The sequence below is a fragment of the Somniosus microcephalus genome, chromosome 17 (assembly GCF_052327205.1).
Source record: "Somniosus microcephalus isolate GS21.2 chromosome 17, FLI_Smic_1.0, whole genome shotgun sequence".
NCBI lineage: Eukaryota > Metazoa > Chordata > Chondrichthyes > Squaliformes > Somniosidae > Somniosus > Somniosus microcephalus.
In genome coordinates this window covers 81,532,147-81,555,720 of record NC_141003.1, presented here as the reverse complement: position 1 = coordinate 81,555,720, position 23,574 = coordinate 81,532,147, and the positions used below count along the sequence as shown (strand labels likewise).

The 23,574-nt window shown below is 44.4% G+C and overlaps 1 protein-coding gene across 3 annotated transcripts in view; it reads left to right on the top strand.

Moving 5' to 3' along the window:
• The window catches only part of taf3 (TAF3 RNA polymerase II, TATA box binding protein (TBP)-associated facto), a 203,864-nt gene that overhangs the window by 14,990 nt on the left and 165,300 nt on the right, over positions 1–23,574 (top strand). For all 3 annotated transcript variants that reach the window (XM_086010738.1, XM_086010737.1, XM_086010739.1), the window contains exon 2: positions 7,930–8,172. In XM_086010738.1, coding sequence (XP_085866864.1) covers positions 7,930–8,172 — 243 coding nt within the window. The remainder of the gene's footprint in view (positions 1–7,929; positions 8,173–23,574) is intronic.

Sequence of the window (23,574 nt, the reverse complement as noted above, 5' to 3'; positions counted from 1 at the left end):
GCGGTCCCTGCGGAATGCTGAAAGGGGAGGGGAGGGGAAGATACGTTTGGTGGTGGGATCACTTTGGAGGTAGCGGAAATGCCGGAGGATGATCCGTTGAATGTGGAGGCTGGTGGGGTGAAAGGTGAGGACAAGGGGAACCCTATCGTGGTTCCGGGAGGGAGGGGCAGGGGTGAGGGCAGAGGTGCGGGAGATAGAACTGACACGGTCGAGGGCAGTGTCAACCCCGAACTTGACAATTTCATTCACTTTGCCTCCAATTTCCACCCTTCCCTCACCTTCACATGGTCCATCTCTGACTCTTCCCTTCCCTTCCTCGACTTCTCTGTCTCCATCTCTGGGGATAGGTTATCGACCAATATTTACTACAAGCCCACTGACTCCCACAGCTACCTGGACTGCACTTCCTCCCACCCCGCTTCCTGTAAGGACTCTATTCCATTCTCCCAGTTTCTCCGCCTCCGCCGTATCTGCTCCGACGATGCCACCTTCCACACCAGTGCTTCAGACATGTCTTCCTTTTTCCGCAACCGAGGATTCCCCTCTACCGTGGTTGACACTGCCCTCGACCGTGTCAGTTCTATCTCCCGCACCTCTGCCCTCACCCCTGCCCCTCCCTCCCGGAACCACGATAGGGTTCCCCTTGTCCTCACCTTTCACCCCACCAGCCTCCACATTCAACGGATCATCCTCCGGCATTTCCGCTACCTCCAAAGTGATCCCACCACCAAACGTATCTTCCCCTCCCCTCCCCTTTCAGCATTCCGCAGGGACCGCTCTCTCCGAGACACCCTAGTCCACTCCTCTATCACCCCAAACAGCCCTTCCCCTTCGCCTGGCACCTTCCCGTGCAAGCGGAGGAGATGTAACACCTGCCCCTATACCTCCCCCCTCCCCACTGTCCAGGGCCCCAAACACCCCTTCCAGGTGAAACAGCGATTTACTTGTACTTCTCGCAATCTAGTATACTGTATTCGCTGCTCACGATGCGGTCTCCTCTACATTGGGGAGACCAAACGCAGATTGGGTGACCGCTTTGCGGAACACCTCCGTTCAGTCCGTAAGGGTGACCCCGAGCTTCCGGTCGCCTGTCATTTCAATTCACCGCTCCATTCCCACTCGGACCTCACCGTCCTTGGCCTCTTGTACTGTTCCACGGAAGCTCAACGTAAACTCGAGGAACAGCACCTCATCTTCCGATTAGGCACTCTGCAGCCTTCCGGTCTCAATATCGAGTTCAACAATTTCAGATCATAACCTTGGCCCCCATTTCATTTTCACTTATATTTTTCCACTCCTTTCCTTTCTCCCCCCCCCCCCCCCCCTTTTGTTTCTCTCTCACACCTGGCAGCTATCTTTTGCCCTGCCAGTACACTTTACACCTAATCACAGCCTATTACCATCTCGTCTAGCTTCTAATCTCTTTTACTTCTTTTGGTTCTTTTATTCTTTTGTCCGATCGCAGCCCTGCCTTCGATCTAGTTCCTTTTCTCTCCAGTTTTGAAGAAGGGTCAAACCCGAAACGTCAACTCAAATTTCTCTCCACGGATGTTGCCTGACTTGCTGAGTTTTTCCAGCATTTTCTGTTGTTATTTCGGATTTCCAACATCTGCAGTATTTTGCTATCGTAAAAGTATTTTGAAAGCTGGTTTGAGGTTAAAGGAGGAACAGAAGCTGGCAGAGGATGAGTGGAAACTAACTGTTCGGTGTCATTGGCCATGTATTATTTCAAGAGAAATTTGTCTCATAGACTAATAATTAATGCCTTTGTTTGAGTCAAAATGTTGAAAATTTTTGTAGTACATGGTAAGGTCATCTTTCACAGAATGTATACGAACTGATGAAAAATGATGGACAGGAAAAAACCTGTCCCATACAGCTGTGATGCCTAATGCATCACAATACATACACTTGCCACCCTACCAGGAGCCATGTGATCTCTTGGGAGAGACAAAATAAACAGATAAATACCCAGGCCAATTAGTTGGGGGGGAGGGGGATCTGGAAAATTCCTCTCCGACCCCCCCCCCCCCCCCCCCCCCCCCCCCATGGCGATCAAAACTAATCCAGGCGATCACACTGGCCCTGAATGTTACAAGGCACCTACCCCTTGTATGAGGTGATATCTGCCCAAGACACAAACAGGTCCAGCTCTCGCTTGAAGGAATTCAGCGAATCCGTGTTCCCCGCACGCGATGGCAACCTGTTCCATAGGTCCACTTTTCTCTGCAAAAAGTTTCTCCCTAACTTATTCAGTTGAAACAATTGGTCTACACTAACACACTCTCTAATCCCTTCATCATCTTAAAAACCTTGATCAAATCACCGCCAAGTCTCTGCTTCTCTAGAGTATAGAGACCCAGCTCTTTGAGCCTATCTGGGTAACTAAGATGCTTTAAACTGGGAGTTAATCTAGTGGCCCTCCTCTGTACCTTTCCAAAGCCTTAATATCACCCATCATGTGAGGAGACTAGAACTAAACACAGTATTCTAACTGAGGCCTAACCAAGGTCTAGTATTTGGACAACATTTTGTGGGTTTTTTAAACAGTGAATTGTCCTGTGAATACACCCGAGCACCCGATTTGCTTTAGCGATAGCTTCACGGCATTGGTCATTAACCTTTAGAGATTAATGCACTAAAACGCCCAGATCTTTCTTTCACCACTGGCTTTAATTCATTTCCCTGTATGTTCAGCATTTTCCCTGCCCACATGTACAACACTACACTTTTCTAATTTAAGCATCATTCGCCAGTCACAGGACCAATGAGCAAATGCATCTAGATCTGCTTGCAGTAGTCGAGCATCCTCAACAATGCTAACTCTTGCACGTATCTTGATACTGTCGGCAAACTTGCAGATCATTCCTCAACATCAACCTACAGCTAGATCATTAATGAAAATAGTTAATAGAAAAGGTACTAACACCAATCCTTGTGGGACACCGCTGGTGACTGGCCTCCAAATAGATCCAAGTCCATCGACAACCATTTTCTGTCTACAGGCTATCAGTCAATTCTCAATCCAGAGCAGTAGATTACCACTAATTCCAGAAGATTCTATCTCCTAGAGAAGCCTCTTGTGTGGTACCTTATCAAAAGCTTTGAAAGTCCAGGTAGACAATGTCTACTGGGTTTCACTCATCCACTTTCCTGGTGACTTCTTCAGAAAATACAATCATATTGGTAAGACACAACCTTCTTTTTCTGAAGCCATGTTTGATGCCCCTGATATTGCTATCTCTGTCTAAGTAGTTTATAATGATTCCCTCAAGCACCTTACCTTTACTGATGTCAAGCTAATGGGCCTACAGTTATCCCCCTTTTTAAAGATTGCAAGTATGCTAGCCTCCTTCCAGTCTAAGGGAGCAGTCCCAGACTCCAGCGAGCTATTAAAGATACGGACATTTGAGTGGCTATCATCCAGACCGGAAGCCCTATCTATTTTAAGGTTCCTTTTTCTTTCTAAAACAGTATGTTCATCTATTTTAATACTAACAATTTTGTTGCTAAATGCAGCTTTTAATTCTGTCAGTTGTACATCATCTTCAATCAAGAGTGAAGACTGATGCAAAGTATCTCCATCATACCCTGAGCGTGCTTTCTAACTTTTTCTTGAGCATCTTTCAATGGCTCAATACAGTGTTTGATGGTCCTCTGACTCTTCACATAGCTGGAAAAGCTTTTCCCATTACGATCACGGTTGTCCACGATCCTCTTTACCATTAACCTTTTTAGTTGATCGAACAGCAGCCTTCGTTTTTTTAATTGTTCTTGATACCTGGCTTTACTTTGCAGTGTAAATGAGCTTTTACTTTATGTAAAAACATTTTTGTTTCCATCTTATTTGTCTTATTTATTGGAGGATAGCAAATGTAACCCCGCTATTTAAGAAAGGAGGGAGAGAGAAAACCGGGAACTACAGACTTGTTAGCCTCATGTCAGTAGTTGAGAAAATGCTGGAATCTATTACAGGAAACTTTGTGCTACCCGGCACCGACAGGACCGAGCTGTTGCCGTTCCATCAAAACTGCCGGACAAACCAGCGCTAATGTTGAAACATACGGAGATTTTGAGTTCCGTATCTGGCAACAAACACTGTTGCTTAGCAACAGCTTCTAAACAGTTGGCCGTACCTTGGAAGCGTCTCTGTAGCTTAGCAACAGCTTCAGAGAGACTTTGCAGAGCCTGACTGTTGGGGAAAAAAAAAGCCACGAGAAGAAAAAAAAAGCCACGAGAAGAAAAAAAACCTAACAAAACGGCTCCTGATTTTTGCCGGTGGATCGAGCAATTAACCTCCGGATAAACCAAAGTTTCCTGTATAAAGGATGCAATAACTGGGCACTTAGAAACTAATAGTAAGATTGGGCAGAGTCAACATGGATTTATGAAAGGGAAGTCCTGTTTGACAAACCTATTGGAGTTCTTTGAGGATGTAACTAGTGGAATAGACAAAGGGGAACTGGTAGATCTGGTGTATTGGAATTTTCAGAAGGCCTTCGATAAGGTCCCACACAAGAGGTTGGTGAACAAAATTAGGGCACATGGAATTGGAGGTAACATACTAGCATGGACTGAGAATTGGTTAACAGACAGAAAACAAAGAGTAGGGATAAACCGGTCTTTTTCAGGATCGCAGGCTGTGACTGGTGGGGTACTGCAAGGATCGGTGCTTGGGCCCCAGCTATTCACAATCTAGATCAATGATTTGGATGAGGGGACTAAATGTCAAATCTCCAAATTTGCTGATGACACAAAGCTAGGTGGCAGGGTCAGTTGCAAAGAGGATGTGAAGAGGCTTCAAGGGGATCTGGACAGGCTCAGTGAGTGGGTGAGAACATGGCAGATGGAATATAATAATGTGGATAAATGTGAAGTTATCCACTTTGGTAGAAAAAAACAGAAAGGCAGAGTATTTCCTAAATGGTGAAAGATTGGGGAATGCAGATGCTCAAAGGGGACCTGGGTGTCCTTGTACATGAACCACTGAAAGTGAATATGCAGGTGCAACAAGCCATTAGGAAGGCAAATGGTATGCTGGCTTTCATTACAAGAGGATTTGAGTACAGGAGTAAAGAAGTCTTATTCCAATTATAGAGGGCCTTGGTGAGACCACACCTGGAGTACTGTGTACAATTTTGGTCTCCTTACCTAAGGAAGGATATACTTGCCATAGAGGGAGTGCAACGAAGGTTCACAAGATTGATTCCTGGGATGGCAGGACTGTCGTATGAGAATAGATTGAGTAAGCTAGGCCTGTATTCTCTTGAATTCAGAAGAATGAGAGGGGATCTCATTGAAGCATACAAAATTATTACAGGGCTTGTTAGGGTGAATGCTGGGAGAATGTTTCCCTTAGCTGGGGAGTCGAGAACCAGGGGCCACAGCCTCAGGATAAAGGGTAGGCCATTCAGGACTGAGATGAGAAGAAATTTCTTCACACAGAGGGTGGTGAATCTTTGGAATTCTCTACCCCAGAGGGCTGTGGAGGCTCAGTCATTGAGTATATTCAAAACAGAAGTTGATAGATTTATGACTAGTAAGGGCATCAAGGGATATGGCGATAGGGCCGGTGAATGGAGTTGAGGCAGAAGATCAGCCATGATCTCATTGAATGGCGGAGCAGGCTCGAGGGGCCGAATGACCTGCTCCTGCTCCTATTTCTTATGTTATGTCTTTATACAGACCCTTGGCGGCTTCTTGCACATCCTCCTTTTGAACTTGGGCACGGACATGGCTTCTGTACATTTTATTTTTCTCTGGAGAACCTTGCCGTTTATGTTGCGGATCGGTTTCCTCCCCATCCAGTAGGGTTGACCAATTGACCTGTTCCAAATCCTTTGCCATTTTAGTAAAGCTAGCCCTTCATTGTTTTGCATAAAATGCAAGCAGCAGCTTCTTCCAGTTGTGTAAAGAGTTCAGTGTTACCAGTTGAATTGTTCCTAATAATATATCAGCAGTTGGTTTAGAAAACGTGGTGGAGACTGTTTCTTGGGCCTCAGCTGGTTAATGCAAGAAGTGGCTAAGCCCTACGTACCAGTTACGTCCCAGATTCGATGCCTGGTCCACGTTGAGTTAGCTGATTTTAAACATTATAGAGGCTGCCGTTTACCTCCGCATCCCTGGAGTATGGAGGAGTAAAGTCAACCGGGTTTTTGCTCCTGATCACTGGGTAGCAACTCGTGCAGCAGGTCCGGGGCATGCAGGTGTACGGATGTCTGGTAAGGATGTGATCAGATTTGGCTGTGGTTCCTGCCGTTTCACCTGCTACCATGGTTAAATAGCCTGCCAACATTCCCAATCAAAGCTCATATAGGGAGAATAGTGTCTGGGTAACCGCATTTTGTCGTCAGTCAGCACCCTTTAGGGAGGAGGAGAAACAATTGGAGGCAGGTGGGGGTAGGGGACTGGAAAATAAAGAAACGGACTCTTCCACGTAAACACTTAAACTTTGGGGCAAGCACAGAGCACTGCAACTTTGTGCAACAATCTGAAGGTGTGAAAGTGAATACTAAAGGCCCAAGTAATTTGAACAGCACATTGATTGTGATTACTTTTCTCAAAGATAATGCAAAAATATTTGTGTTTCCAAATTGTAGTTCAACGTAATTGATGTTCTGTAGTAGCTTTAAGATGAATTTCGCCCATGGAATTTCACCCACAATTATTCTAATAATTTAACTATTGAATGTTCAATTTAAAAATTAGTATGATGTGTATTTTTTATTTTGGCAATGTGTTTCTGAAAAGTTCTAAAAAGCAGTTTTCATTTAATAATTTTAAAAGCACCTGAAGGCTTTTGCATTTATTTAGCGAAGTTCTTACTAATTTTGGATTTATTAATACACCACAGTTCAGTTTCTGCACCTGTGTGCATTGTGACTATAACAATGTGTAATCTAATGCAATGGTTTTCTAGCTGACACTATAAATTAGTGATGTAAGATTAGATGATGTGATTAGACATGGTAAGATTTAAGAGTTTCTTCATTTAAGAGAAAATTGAAAACCCTGTTTTTTTGCAGTAATATATGCAGGCCCTGCTAGATTACATCAAAGTATAGTATTAGACAATTTTGGTGTTGGTATTAGTTGCTGAGCAGAAGTGATTAAGTATTATCAATACAGGGCTAATCATCAATTAAGGTTTAGCGAGTGGCAGCTTATGTTCACTTCATCTGGTGAGGGTGTGTGGCTGGGGGCAGGCTGTCATAGAAAGAATGCGGTAGATAATAGAATGGAATTCAGAGCTTTGCTATGTTTAAAAGTATGGGCGAAATCAAAATAGTCAAATCTGATTATTTTGACATCTGCAGTGATGGACATATTCACCTACAATTTAAATAAATGCTAATTTATATAAATGCAAGATTTTTTTTTCTACAATTTAATATGACATTATTTTGTCATTGAAATGTTGTAACACTTTAAGTAATTGCATTATGTTGCCATATTAAATTCTGTGGTTGATCGGTTCATTCAGTATATTTTTTATTTAAAAATACTACAAGCTACATTTCATTGGGTGTTACAGATAACCAATGACTGACCAGTCATCAATGGTGACACACTGGGATGTTATTTTGGAAAATGGCAGAACTGGACACATGAAAAGCACAGCTTGTTGGTGTATGGCTGCTTTTCTGCCAGAGTGACCGAGGATGTGGTTCACAACCACAGTTTTCCTATGAAACAGCAGGGAAGTCCCAAGCAGACACTAGGTTCTTTCTCACAGGGAGGGGGAGAGGAGATTGGGAGCTGGGCTGCCTTAGGTTTCTGTCACTACAACAAAAACAGGCTGGCGTGTAGGGCTGAATGAAGCTGTAGAAGTAGTATTAATATTGTACTTTTAAAACAGCTTTGTTTCTTACTACTCTACAATAATGTTGCACCGCGCCATTAAAATTTACTTTCCTTCTGCTTTGCCAGATGGTCGCACGGATCCTGTTTTGGATGATCTCGGTCAGGCCTTTAAACTAATGGGAATCAGCCTTTCAGAACTTGAAGACTATATTCACAACCTCGAGCCCATTGGATTTGCACACCAAATCCCAGCATTTCCCGTCAGCAAAAACAATGTGCTTCAATTCCCACAGCCTGGAACCAAGAGTCTTGATGAGGAGAAGGAGTATATTCCAGAATACATGCCACCACTCATCTCATCACAAGAAGGTGAGGTCTGTTAAGTATCAAACTTCACTGGTTGGAAAGGTTATCTGAACAAGTCTCATCGGAGGCAACAGAGCAACAGGACATCTCACTGAAACATATAAGATTCTGAGAGGGATTGACAGGGTAGATGCTGAGAGGTTGTTTCCCCTGGCTGGAGAGTCTAGGACGAAGGGGGCCATAGTCTCAGGATAAGGGGTCGGCCATTTAGGACTGCGACGAGAAGGAATTTCTTCACTCAGAGGGTGGTGAATCTTTGGAATTCTCTACCCCAGAGGGCTGTGGAGGCTCAGTTGTTGAGTATATTCAAGGCTGGGATCAATAGATTTTTGGATACTGAGAGAATCAAGGGATCGGGCAGGAAAGTGGAGTTGAGGTCGAAGATCAGCCATGATTCTATTGCATGGCGGAGCAGGCTCGAAAGGCCATATGGCCTCCTCCTGCTCCTATTTATTATGTTCTTACGCATGCCACTGATGGGCCTTTATTTTATGGCCAACGTGACAATTTTTGGCAGCTGAATATCACAGGGTGTAATAAAGGAGTACATAAGAATTGGGAGCAGGAGTGGGTCAGATGGTCTCTCGAGCCTGTTCCGCCATTCAATAAGATCATGGCTGATCTGGTCTCACTTTTATTCTACTTAAAACTGCATCCCTCCTGCAGACTTTTAAACCAATGTAAGAATGAAAGAACTTGCATTTATATAACTTCACTACCGAAGAATTACTTTTGAAGTGCAATCACTGTTGTTTTTTAGGCAACATTGGCAACCAATTTGCACACAAGGCACCACAAACAGCAAATGAACTGAATAACCAGTTCATTTCTTTTTGGTAGAGTTTCAGGGAGAAATGTTGCCCAGAAACTGGGCGAACACCTTGCTCTTTTACGTCCATCTGGACTACTGGAATAGGCAGATGGGGCCTCAGTTTAATGTCATCTGAAATATGCCACCTCCAACAATGCAGCATTCCCCCGGTACTGCACTGAAGTGTCAACCTAGATTATGTGCTGAAGATTCTTTAAAAAAAGTACTACTTCAAATCAACTAAAAACGTCAGTAAAGTGCAGGGTATTAAAGGTTGTTTATGGAATCCACCATGATTGAATACATTGCAAACCTGTATCTGCAGCTTACTTGATGGTCTTTTATCTTATGCAGTTCATTGTTGTGCTGCATATCTGGATGGAAACCTCTTTTCCCCAGTGGAAAAGATCCAATTCAGAACAAGTTTGGAATTCCAGTTGGATAGACATCTGTTAGAAATTGAAAAGAAAAAAAACAATTAGGTATTTTTAAGTTCAAACGTCTTACTAAAACTGCCAGTAATTGTTAGCTGTTGGGACCACAATAATCAGAATTCTCAGATGAATGATGAGGTAGTGGACTACTCTTCCATACTGAGTACTTTCTATTCGCTGCCAATATAGCCACTGAGCTGCAGAAAGATATGTTTTAAGGACGTTCTAGCTGTTATTTTTAAATGCCTGGAGTTTTATTTGCACTTAAAAAAAATAAAATAAAGTATACCTTTAAGCTTATAAATTATCCAAATTCCTAACCATTTTCTGTGCAGTTCCACATAACCTGTATATGGTACTCTTGCATCGGCAGTACGCTTACTTCTGAGTCAGGCAATTGTGGGTTTAAGACACACACCAGGAGATTTGAGCACATGATCTGGTTTGGCTATCCAGTACAGCACTGAGGGAGTGCTGCATTGTCAAAGGTGCCGTCCTTCAGATGAGACTTTAAACAGAGGACCAATCTTCTCAGGTGGATGTTAAAGATCCCATGGATCGTGCTGTGTGCAAAATTGACTGGCCTGTTTGCCATAACAACAGTCGTGCATTTCAAAGTAATTCCTTGTATATGTGATATTATTTATTCTTGGGATGTGGCGACACCGACGAGGCAGGATTTATTGTCGATCCGTGAGAGCATTAAGAGTCAACCCTGCAGTGTGGGACTAGATTCACATATAGGCCAGTTTGGTGTGAGTGAGTGGCAGTTTCCCCTCCCTGATGGATATTATGAACCAGCTGTGTTTTTACAACACTCTGGCAGCTTTCATGGTCATTTTTTTTTCTTGAACCAGTGTACAAATGACTAGATTTATTGAATTCAGTGTCACAATTTGTCATAATGGGATTTGAACTCGCGACCTTTGGATTATTGACGCAGTTTAACTATTAAACTATTGTACCTCATGTATGTGAATTGTTTGAGATTTTCCATGGACATAAAAACGTACTATACAAATGCAAGTCTTGGCGAAACTGTTAACTTTCCTTACATTTACAAGTTCTTAGATCATTTACAATTTGCATTTCCAAATGTATCTCCTTGTATTGGCTGGTTTGGCATTGCCCAGCCAGATGTTTTGGTGACTACTTTGACCTACTGGGAATTTCTTGTTGAATTTATAAACCAAATAATCTTGCAATGTGGGGATGTGCAGGCCTTGCGTCTACGGCAACAACACTTGCACAGTATTGTTCCGAGAGCAGTTTTAATGATTTGAACTTAGCCAATGAACCTTAGCCCCACAAATGCACAAAACTATCCAGTGTGTTGCAAGGTTGAAGCTGTGGTACAAGGAACAGTTAATACAGCAATGAGTTCAGTTATTTTTGCTTAAGAAGGCTGATGTCTGATTATCCAACATTTTTCTTGGCATGTAACACAATGAAACAGAGATATACAGGAAACTTTTTTATCCAGGACCGGTGTGGTGCCAGTTTATCAAAAAGTCCGGATTACAGAGAGGTATAGTTAAAAGGTACGAGAGCTCCGTACACAGCAACAAATCCAGGCTTCCCTGTTGCTTAGCAACAGGTGCAGGAACTCCGGCCACAGACCAAACATCCCTGTTGCTTAGCAACAAGTGCAGGAACCCCAGTTACACAGCCACAGATCCAGGAACGGCCACTAATATGAAGTAAAACTTACCTGAACCTACTCCTGAATTTTGCCGGTTAACAGAGATTTCCGGTTATTTAGGTGCCGGTAAATCGAGAGTTTCCTGTATATGTAAAAGCAAAGAAATTTAGCAACTTTAAATTTTATAAATGATGAGGAGTTATTCCATATAAACTGCATCAACAAATGTTTATTAATATAACCTTATTTACACTGAAAGCTTAATGTAACATCACCGTATCATTTCATTGCCATTTTATCTACATTTGGCCTTCCTGTGTTACGCATTTTCCTGCTGAGAAACCCGACGATGTTTTTCTGTTTCTGCAAAATTCAATTCTTCAGTTGGGAGTTTCTGAGCGCAGCCTGAGGTAAGTCTTTAATTCCTCCCTCTGCTCAATGCCTCCCCACAGCAAGATTGTTGAGAGTAGCCGTTCAGCATTTTTATTGAATTCTGCCAACACATTTTCAGTACAACTCGCTAAGGCTGTTAAAATGATTAATATTCCAGTGCACATTATATGGACCAGGAGGGTTCAAGCTCTCTGTCTTTGTGGACCACTTGAATGTGTACCATGAAGCCTCTGGGGCCACCTAAAAAGTTTAAATCAACATTCCCATTAATCTGCATATAAGTCAAGCTACAGATTCTAACAAATCTTGGTGTACTGATTTAGGATTCATTTATTAATACAAAAAAGAAAGACAGACTTGCATTTATATAGCACCTTTCATGACCTCAAGTCATCCCATAGTGCTTTACTGCCAATGAAGTACTTTTGAAGTGTATTCACTGTTGTAATGTAGGAAACGCAGCAGCCAATTTGTGCACAGTAAAGTTACCACAAGATAATTTATTATTGCTGTTGGTTGAGGGATAAATATTGGCCAGCACACCAGAGAGAACTCTGCTGCTTTTCTTCAAATGGTGCCATGGGATCTTTTGCGTCCACCCGCGAGGGCAGACATGCCTCTGTTTAACACTGTCAAGATGGCTCCGTTGACAGTGCAGCACTCCCTCAGTACTGCACTGGAGAGTGAGCCTGGATTTTGCGCTCATGTCCCTGGAGTGGGACTTGAACCCCACAACCTTCTGGCTCAGAGGCGCGAGTGTTCTTACTGAGCCACGGCTGACACTGTTAATGGGGCAGCACTGCTAAGAACAGCCATTTCTAAACCTTCAGGCCCATGAAATTCATACAGAACAAACAGTAAGAAATACAAGCACAAACCGAACTGAGCTGCTTGAGCTTTGTAAGCCAGATTGCCAGGTGGCTTTGCCAGCCCTTGAGCAATAGTTTGGGCACCCCAGATTAGAGATACTTTATTACCAATGTATACAGAAATTTTGCACCTTTATTCTTGTATCCAGTTTTGAATGTAGTAACCACTATTTCTTTTTCATAGTTACTTTGTGTCTCCTGTAAAGGTAGTCCAGGTTCTTTACATTGGCATGGTTAAAACCAGAGGAAATGTTAAAATCTGAAAATTTAGTTATTAAATAATGATTTTGCATTTGACTGCAGAAGAGTGGGAGTAAATTGTGAATTTTACATTCTTACCGGCATCTCTGGGAAAACATGCCTCAAAAACTGCACCTGAAGGCTTTATTGAATGTTGTTAAATTGAAATAGTCTGGTGTTTTGATCTAATCTAATAACCACAAAATAGACTAATGAATGAGGTCAGAGAATGCGGAGTCAGGGGAGAAGTAGCAGAACGGATAGCTAGCTGGCTTCAAGACAGAAAACAGAGAGATGGGGTTAAGGGTAACTGTTAAGAGTGGAAGAAGGTGGAAAGTGGGGTCCCACAAGGATCAGTGCTGGGGAGCACTGCTGTTCACAATTTATATTAATGATTTAGACTTTGGAATCAAAAGCACAATTTCTAAATTTGCGCATGACACCAAATTTGTGGGGGGGTTAGTCAATAATGAGGACTGCAACAAATTACAAGAAGATATTAATAAACTCGCAGAATGGGCATATAATTGGTAAATGAATTTCAACACAGATAAATGTGAGGTATTACATTTTGGCAAGAAAAGTAAGGAGGTTACGTATGACTTGGAAAATAAGAATCTAAATGGGGTAGAAGAGCAAAGGGATCTCGGAGTACAAATACACAAATCACTAAAAGTAGTGACGCAGGTTAATAAGGCCATTAACAAAAACAAACCAAGCACGAGGGTTTATTTCTAGAAGAATAGAATTGAAAAGCAGAGAATTCCACCACAATCTGTAACCTCATGGCCCGGCATATCCCTCACTCTACCACTACCATCAAGCCAGGAGACCAACCCTGGTTCAATAAGGAGTGTAGAAGAGCATTGCCAGGAGCAGCACCAGGTGTACCTAAAAATGCAGTGCCAACCTGGGGAAGCTGCAACACAGGACGACATGCATGCTAAAAAGCGGAAGCAGCATGCTACAGACAGAGCTCAGCGATTCCACAATCAACGGTTCAGATCAAAGCTCTGCAGTCCTCCCACATCCAGTCATGAATGGTGGTAAACAACTAATGGACCATGTACAGCAGGCACCTCAAAGCACTGGAGAGGTACCACCAACGCTGCCTCCGCAAGATCCTGCAAATCCATTGGCAGGATAGGCGCACCAACGTCAGTGTTCTTGCTCAGGCCAACATCCCCAGCATCAAGCTTTGACCACACTCGATCAGCTTCGATGGACGGGCCACATCGTCCGCATGCCCAATACGAGACTCCCAAAACAAGCGCTCTACCCGGAGCTCCGGCACGGCAAGAGAGCCCCAGGTGGGCAGAGGAAATGCTTCAAGATCACCCTCAAAGCCTCCTTGGAAAAAGTGCAACATCCCCACCGACACCTGGGAATCCCTGGCCTAAGACCGCACAAAGTGGAGGAGAAGCATCCGGGAAGGCGCCGAACACCTCGAGTCTCTTCGCCGGGAGCAAGCAGAAGCCAAGCGCAAGCAGCGCACATTAACCCAAGCACCCCACCCACCTGCCACCTCAACCACCGTCTGCCCCACCTATGACAGAGACTGTAGGTCCCGCATTGGACTCATCAGTCACCTGAGAACTAATTTTTAATGTGGAAGCAAGTCATCCTCGGTTCCGAGGGACTGCCTAAGAAGAGGAGGAGAATGGGGGGAGGAGGAGAATGGGAGGAGGAGGCGCCATGAATATCCCCATCCTCCATGATAGTGGAGCCCAGCACGTGAGTGCAAAAGACAAAGCTGAAGCGTTTGCAACCATCTTCTGCCAGAAGTGCCGAGTGGATGATCCATATCGGCCTCCTCCTGAGGTCTCCACCGTCATAGAAGCAGTCTTCAGCCAATTCAATTCACTCCACGTGATATCAAGAAACGGCTGAGCGCACTGGATACAGCAAAGGCTGTGGGCCCCGACAACATCCCCGCTGTCGTCCTGAAGACTTGTGCTCCAGAACTAGCCGCGTCTCCAGCCAAGCTGTTCCAGTACAGCTACAACACTGGCATCTATCCGATAATGTGGAAAACTACCCAGGTATGTCCTGTCCACAAAAAACAGGACAAATCTTATCCGGCCAATTACCACCCCGTCAGTCTGCTTTCAATCATCAGCAAAGTGATGGACGGTGTCGTCGACACTGCTATCAAGCGGCACTTACCATTAACCTGCTCACTGATGCTCAGTTTCAGTTCCGTCAGGATCACTTGGCTCCAGACCTCATTACAACATTGGTCCAAACATGAACAAAGGAGCTGAATTCCAGAGGTGAGGTGAGAGTGACTGCCTTTGACACCAAGGCAGCTTTTGACAGAGTGTGGTATCAAGGAGCCCTAGTAAAAGTCAATGGGAATCCGGGAGGCAAACTCTCCACTGGCAGGAGTCATACCTAGCACAAAGGAAGATGGTTGTGGTGGTTGGAGGTCTATCATCACAGCCCCAGGACATCGCTGCAGGTGTTCCGCAGGGCAATGTCCTAGGCCCAACCATCTTCAGCTGCTTTATCAATGACCACCTCTCCATCATAAGGTCAGAAGTTGGGATGTTCGCTGATGACTGCACAATGTTCTGCGCCATTTGCAACTCCTCATAATGAAGCAGTCCATGCCCGCATGCAGCAAGACCTGGACGTCATTCATGCTTGGGCTGATAAGTGGCAGGTAACATTTGCGCCACACAAGTGTCAGGCAATGACTATCTCTATTTATAAAAAAAAAAAAAAAAACGAGCTTCTAACCAGCGCCTTATGACGTTCAACGGCATTCAATCGCCAAATCCCCCACCAACAACATCCTGGGGGCCACCATTGACCAGAAACTTAACTGGACCAGCCACGTAAATACTGTGGCAACAAGAGCAGGTCAGAGGCTGGGTATTCTGCAGCGAGTGTCTCACCACCTGACTCCTCAAAGCCTTTCCACCATCTACAAGGCACAAGTCAGAAGTGTGATGGAATACTCTCCACTTGCCTGGATGAGTGCAGCTCCAGCAACACTCGAGAAGCTTGACACCATCCAGGACAAAGCAGCCTGCTTGATCGGCACACCATCCACCACCTTAAACATTCACTCCCTCCACCACCGGCGCACCGTGGCTGCAGTGTGTACCGTCTACAAGATGCACTGCAGGAACTCGCCAAGGCTTCTTCGGCAGCACCTTCCAGACCTGCGACTTCTACCACCTGGAAGGACAAGCGTAGCAGGCGCATGGGAACACCACCACCTCTAAGTTCCCCTCCAAGTCACACACCATTCTGACTTGGAAGTATATCGCCGATCCTTCATTGTCGCTGGGTCAAAATCCTGGAACTCCCTCCCTAACAGCGCTGTGGGAGCACCTTCACCACACGGACTCCAACGGTTCAAGAAGGCGGGTCACCACCACCACCTTCTCGAGGGCAATTAGGGATGGGCAATAAATGCTGGCCTTGCCAGCGACACCAAGATCCCATGAATGAATTTTTAAAAAAATGCTAAACTTGTCTCAAACCTTGGTTAGACCACACTTGGAGTCCTGTGTACAATTGTGGTCGTCATATTATAGAAAGGATAGGGTGCAAAAAAGATTTACAAGGATGATGCCAGAAATGTGAGGTTTTACCTATATAGGTTTTACCTATCGGGAAAGGATGAGCAGACTGAAAGTAGAAGACTGAAGGGTGACCTAACAGAGGTCTTTAAAATGATGAAAGGTTTTGATAGAGTGGATACAGAGAGAGTGTTTCCACTTGTGGGGAAGAGCAAAACTAGAGGCCATCAGATGGAACTTCTTTACCCAGAGAGCGGTGAGAATGTGGAACTCGCTACCACAGGGAGTGGTTGAAGCGAATAGTATAGATGCATTTAATGGGATGCTAGATAAGCATATGAGGGAGAAGGGGATAGAGGGTTACGCTGATAGAGTTAGATGAGGAAAGACGGGAGGAGGCTCGAGTGGAGCATAAACACCGGCATGGACTGGTTGGGCCGAATGGCCTGTTTCTGTGCCATATATATCTCATGTAATCCTATGTAAAACTGATCATTGGCTAATTCCTTCCGATAAAAGACTGCTGAACTTGCATCCCACTTGCATAAGGTCTGATTTGGAATAAAATTCCTGTGTTTTGCTTTTTAAACTATGATGAGCGGATTGATTCTCCTGATGTTCAGGTAAACTGTAATACTTGCCTCTTGCAAAAAGGGTTTGGAATTCTCTTCAGTGTGTGTCTCTTTCCATGGTCATTGTTCTCCTTTGTGTCACAAGACAAAAAAGCTGGTTAAGTGTGGTAACTCTGCCTTACTGCTAGGCCAGGAACTGAAGACAAATGACCACTAAGCCACTGCATTCAGTAAGTTCGCAGATGACACGATAATTGGTGGAGCGGTAAATAGCGAGGAGGGAAGCCTCGGGCTACAAGACGATATAGATGGGTTGGTCAGATGGGCAGAACAGAGGCAAATGGAATTTAACCCTGAAAAGTGAGAGGTGATGCATTTTGGGAGGACTAACTAGACAAGGGAATACACAATGAATGGTAGGACCCTAGCAAGGACAGAGGATCAGAGGGACCTTGGTGTGCATGTACATAGATCCCTGAAGGCAGCAGGACAGGTAGACAAGGTGGTTAAAAAGGCATATGGGATACTTGCCTTCATTAGCCGAGGCATAGAATATAAGAGCAGGGAGGTTATGATGGAGCTGTACAAAACGCTGGTAAGGCCACAGCTGGAATACTGTGTGCAGTTCTGGTCGCCACATTATAGGAAGGATGTGATTGCATTGGAGAGGGTGCAGAGGAGATTCACCAGGATGTTATCTGGGCTGGAGCGTTTCAGCTATGAAGATAGGCTGGGGATGTTTTCCTTAGAGCAGAGAAGGCTGAGGGGGGGACCTGATTGAAGTGTACAAAATTATGAGTGGCATAGATAGGGTAGATAGAAAGGAACTTTTCCCCTTAGTAGAGGGGTCAATAACCAGGTGGCATAGTTTCAAGGTAAGAGGCTGGAGGTTTAGAGGGGATTTGAGGAAAAACTTTTTCACCCAGAGGGTGGTTGGAATCTGGAACTCACTGCCTGAAAGGGTGGTAGAGGCAGGAACCCTCAACATTCAAGAAGCATTTAGATGAGCACTTGAAATGCCATAGCATACAAGGCTACGGACCAAGTACTGGAAAATGGGATTAGAATAGACAGGGCTTGATGGCCGGTGCAGACCCGATGGGCTGAAGGGCCTCTTTCTGTGCTGTATGACTCTGACTCCAGTGGCTGAAGGGTCGATAATGAGAGGGCATGGATTTAAGGCGATTGGCAAAAGAACCAGAGGCGACATGAGGAAAAACCTTTTTACGCAGCGAGTGGTTAGGATTTGGAATGCGCTGCCTGATAGGGTGGTGGAGGCAGATTCAATAGTAGCCTTCAAAAGGGAATTGGATAAAGACTTACAGAAAAAAATGCAGGGATATGGGGAAAGAGCGGGGGGAGTGAGACTAACTGGATTGCTCTTCGAAAGAGCCGGCGCAGACTCGATGGGCCAAATGGCGGCCTCCTGTGCTGTACTATTCTATGAAATATAGTATGGACAACTTAGCCAGTAATCAACTGCAGATTTTAAAGAATTCTGCTATAGTCACAGTTCTAATTGTATTGCGTGCTGTCATGGACATGGAGAGCACTGATGGTCTCTGCTGTCCCAAAACAGCAAATAAATCTTTAAATAGTACCAGGGAGAAAATCTAAGGCTGTATTAACAATGTTGGGACCATCAAAAATGTCTCCAGCGTTACTTGTTTACATCATCTGAAACTGTCAGTTAGATTACTGCCAAGTGTTCATTATTCTGTACTAGTGTACTGTCTATAAGGTTTTTTCCTCTGTCAGGCACTCCAGTAAGTATTCATATTGCAGTAGTTAGAGTTGCATAGAATGTCACTAACAAAGGGTGTCAGGTAAATTGAGTTGTGTTTTGTTGGTAAAGATTAGTGAGCAGACTACACAATATGAACAGTCTGTTTCAAAAAAGCTTGTGACCATTTTGCTCTTAACCTGTTTGCCACATTATTCATCATAAGTTGCCTTCTGTCTGCCAGAAAAGCAGGTACAGTAAAGAAACGAGCTGCTTTATTGCTGTGATGTGCAGCGCCCCCTAGTAGAGATTGTCGACAAGTTGATTTGTAAACTATTTGAGGATGTTAGTCAGACAGTTTGAAATGAAACTGGAGTGGGGGTTTCAGGCTCCACATGTTCTGCAACCCTTGAAAAGTTTTTTTTTTTGGAAAAGCTGACTCTTTGGAAGATTGAACAGGAGTCTAGATTTTAATCTGACAATGTTGGGAAGGAGTAAGACATTTGTATCTGAAAATTGAAGGTTCTTAATTTCTATGAATGAAACTGATAGCTTTGTATATGTGGAAGACCAAACAGTGCATTCTGAATAGGATGAGCTGTTCTTCCAGGTTAAATATAGTGTTTGTTGTGATAACTCAACACGAGGATTTACTTAGTTATGCAATAGAATTTCTTCAGGATCTCTGTTGTGACAAATAACCGGTGGGACCATACAAGGGGCAAACCTCATCTCTTGCAAAAACTTTTTCATGATTTTAGATGGATGTCAAATTTAAAATACTTTCTCACCTGAAGTGAGTGAATATTTTGGATACTTGATGAGTTGGCAACTGAAGTATTGGCTATACTTCTGATCAAATATCCAGTATTATCTTTAGCAAAATAGGAATAGGCCATTCTATCTATCAAGCCTGTTCTGCCATTTTCGTTAGCCATGGTAGCTCTGATTTTTTTTTTTTTTTTAATTCCAATTACCTGCCTTTTCTCCATATATGTTAATAGCCTTACCTCCTAAATAAGTAGAAGTTTTCCATGAATTAATGTATTTAACTGAGAGTTTAAAATATTCTTTCCCTATTTATTCTCCTCCCAGCCTCTCCTGAAGGCACTGACTAAGTAAATCCTCATGTTGAGTTATCACAACAAACACTATATTGTTAGGATATGACTATCGAGCACCATCAGTCCTCCAGAACCTGGCTCAACGACCATTCTTAATATGTGGGCCTGGGCGATGAGTGGTGAAGGCTAATGAACCTTTGCAAGGCACCAAAACTAAGGCCAATTACATCAGTTTTAGTTAAATTCGTTAAGACTCGGGCCAGCTGCAACACTTGCGTAGTTGGGCTGATTTAGAGGCTGTACTGCCACAGATTATTCACAGAAGTTACAACAGACGCAGAGTACAGTGCTGAAATGTTACCACTTTTTTCGTGAGAAGTGCAGATGGAAGTGATTGCTCATACACTGCAGGTTTTAGCACACCAATCTACTGTCTACAATACAGCTTTAAAGTAATAGCAAAAATTCAGAGGCTTAAGACTCTTAGTAATACACGCTCTAGATTGCTACACGCTCTAGATTGCTACACATTACTGTAGGTTCAAAATTTTATATCCAATCCAAGCCTGGGAATAAACGAAGGATTTGATGTAGAAGAAAATTGTAGAGTATACACTTTAATTGAGTGAAGATGATGTGTCGAGCCATTTATTGAATTGCAGAATCTGACTATTCCCAGCTTTCTAAACTAGTTCACAATAGTGCATTTGACGGAGAGGCTCTGGAGACCATTTAAATGGATGCGAGATGGTGAAGGTGGAAAAAAAGGCCAGAAATGTTATCATCACTGCTGCCATTAAACACAACAGATGGTACTGAGGGAGTTAATAGTATCTGACAGAGAATAGAGCGGTCTTAAGTTCCAATATCATTGTCCTTCTTCACTTAAACTAAAATCTGATCTTTCACGTGAGCATTGTGCCCGTGTCCATCAGAGTACAGTTTCACTTTCTTGGCCGCTTTAATTAAAAAACTGTCTTAAGCGCTGGGAAATGTTGATGGGATAATTTTTTTTTAATGTTTTGTGCAACCACTACATAGTCACTGTCCCCTTTTGTGCAGGTTGGTTCAGAAATTAGGACAGATGTTAATGTACAGGATAGTAGATGACTGGCAGTGAGTTGGTGACTTGTCCTTTAGTTATTCTGAGATAAGCCACGGTGTGAAGTTTGAATGCGCACTATGTTATATAACCTATAGTTATTTTTTTAATGACACTCGCTTGGTAGAGCATGGTAACGTAAGTGAAAGGGTAATAATAGCGGTGGATTGCAATGCACAATGGCCCGGAATTTGCGGTTGTAAAACTGACAGCAACGTCCGGTGTCCGTGCATGTGTAGTTAAACGCGAAAATCTGGAAGTTGCTTTGTGATACCCTACTCCTCCACAGGGTGCGCTGTTGCAGCCTTTGCTGTGATGCCCTGCTCCTCCACAGGGTGCGCTGTTGCAGTCTTCGTGTGATACCCTGCTCCTCCACAGGGTGCGCTGTTGCAGTCTTTGCTGTGATGCCCTGCTCCTCCACAGGGTGCGCTGTTGCAGTCTTCGTGTGATACCCTGCTCCTCCACAGGGTGTGCTGTTGCAGTCTTCGTGTGATGCCCTGCTCCTCCACAGGGTGCGCTGTTGCAGTCTTCGTGTGATGCCCTGCTCCTCCACAGGGTGCGCTGTTGCAGTCTTCGTGTGATGCCCTGCTCCTCCACAGGGTGCGCTGTTGCAGTCTTTGCTGTGATGCCCTGCTCCTCCACAGGGTGCGCTGTTGCAGCCTTCGTGTGATGCCCTGCTCCTCCACAGGGTGCGCTGTTGCAGTCTTCGTGTGATGCCCTGCTCCTCCACAGGGTGCCCTGTTGCAGTCTTCGTGTGATGCCCTGCTCCGCCACAGGGTGCGCTGTTGCAGTCTTCGCTGTGATGCCCTGCTCCTCCACAGGGTGCGCTGTTGCAGTCTTCGCTGTGATGCCCTGCTCCTCCACAGGGTGCGCTGTTGCAGTCTTTGTGTGATGCCCTGCTCCTCCACAGGGTGCGCTGTTGCAGTCTTCGTGTGATGCCCTGCTCCTCCACAGGGTGTGCTGTTGCAGTCTTCGTGTGATCAAATCAAATCAAATCAAATCAACTTTTATTGTCATTGTTAGTGCACAAGTGCAGTACAACGAAATGTAGGCTTGCGGCTCCCGAGAGTGTACATTTGGATTAAGACATTTAAACATTCAACATACATTTGGCTTGTAATATATTAACATAAACATAACCATAATAAAGTGCATTGGCAGATGTGCAGGCTTTAGAGTTTATTTGTGGAGTTCAGTAGGATGACAGCCCTGGGAAAGAAGCTGTTCCTAAATCTGGTCGTACGGGTGCGAATGCATCTGTAGCGTCTCCCAGATGGCAGGAGGGCGAACAGACTGTGGCTGGGGTGGGTAGGGTCTTTGATGATGGACCGTGCCCTCCGTAAACAGCGTTGCTGGTATATGTGCTCTATGGTCGGTAGCCGGGTGCCGGTAATGCGTTGGGCAGTTTTGACTACCCGCTGCAGGGCTTTCCGGTCATAGTAGCTACAGCTGCCATACCATACTGTGATGGTACTCCACAGGGTGCGCTGTTGCAGTCTTCATGTGATGCCCTACTCCTCCACGGTGCACTGCTGCAGTCTTCGTGTGATGCCCTGCTCCTCCACAGGGTGCGCTGTTGCAGTCTTCGCAGATGCAAACAACACAATCAGTGATTTGATGTGAACTTCAACTTTTTACGCACTATTCTCGCTGTAAAAACCATTGAAATGAGGGGTAACTAAGTTTTTAATGGCGTACTAAGTCATAATTACTGCTGAACAACCTTTCTGGCCCTGAAAAACTAATTTTTACAAGTGAGAAGTCTCGTTTCCTCCGGGTGCTCCGGTTTCCTCCCACAGTCCAAAGATGTGCGGGTTAGGTTGATTGGCTATGATAAATTGACCCTTAGTGTTAGGGGGATTAAATACGTGGGGTTACAGGGATAGGGTGGGATATGTGTTGGTGTAGGGGTTACGGGGATCGGGTGGGATATGTGTCGGTGCAGGCTCGATGGGCCGAAATGGCCTCTATCTGCACTGTGGGGTTTCTGTGATTATCTGTGATTCCCTCAGAAGAACATGATTTTTTAAAGATTGTCTGTCTGATATTTCAGCTTCTACCTTTAATCCCATGTGTATGCCCCAGTCTTTATTTTGCTTTCTGTACAATGATTAAAATGTGAATTATAATGCCTGCTTTTTATTTCCTGCTTTGGCGTCTGTGCGAATTCTTCAATCTGATTGGCTGATCAGCTTGCCTGATGACTTCACTGTTGCTGGACGCCATAGATCCCATATAGATGGTGCTCCAGAGCCCGCTGAATCTTTGTGGGCAGCTTTTTTTTCGAGGCCAGTGGCGAGCGCTGTCCCTTCGCCGCTGACCGCAAAATCCTGGGCCAATGGCTATTTTTTTGAGAATTCAAGCCAAGGCCCATAATACTGACATTGCCACGGTTTAAAAACGAAGAGTTAAATCAGGAAGTAAGATTAAGTGACACTAAGCTTCTGCTTCTCATTGAAACTTATAATATTCTAAAAGGACTAGACAGACTAGATGCAGGAAGGATGTTCCCGATGGCAGGGGAGTCCAGAACCAGGGGTCACACTCTAAGGATAAGGGGTAAGCCATTTAGGACTGAGATGAGGAATATGAGGAATTTCTTCACCCAGAGAGTGGTGAACCTGTGGAATTCTCTACCACAGAAGGCCGTAGAGGCCAATTCATTAAATATATTCAAGAAAGAGTTGGATATATTTCTTAAGGTTAAAGGGATCAAGGGATATGGGGAGAAAGCAGGGACAGGGTACTGAATTTGGATGATCAGCCATGATCTGATTAAATGGCGGAGCAGGCTCGAGCGGCCGAATGGCCTACTCCTGCTCCTATCTTCTATGTTTCTATGGTTGAAAAGCCAGAGGAAAGAAAGATGGGGGGGGAGGGGGAAGGGTAAGGAATTTGACAGTTTTGACGTCCTAGGAACGAATGCGTTAAAGTAGGAGACTGCGATGAGTCTTGATTTCAGCACAGTGGGGGTGTAGGGAGTAAGAGCAGCCTGCAGACCAGAGCTTAACGGAAACTACCA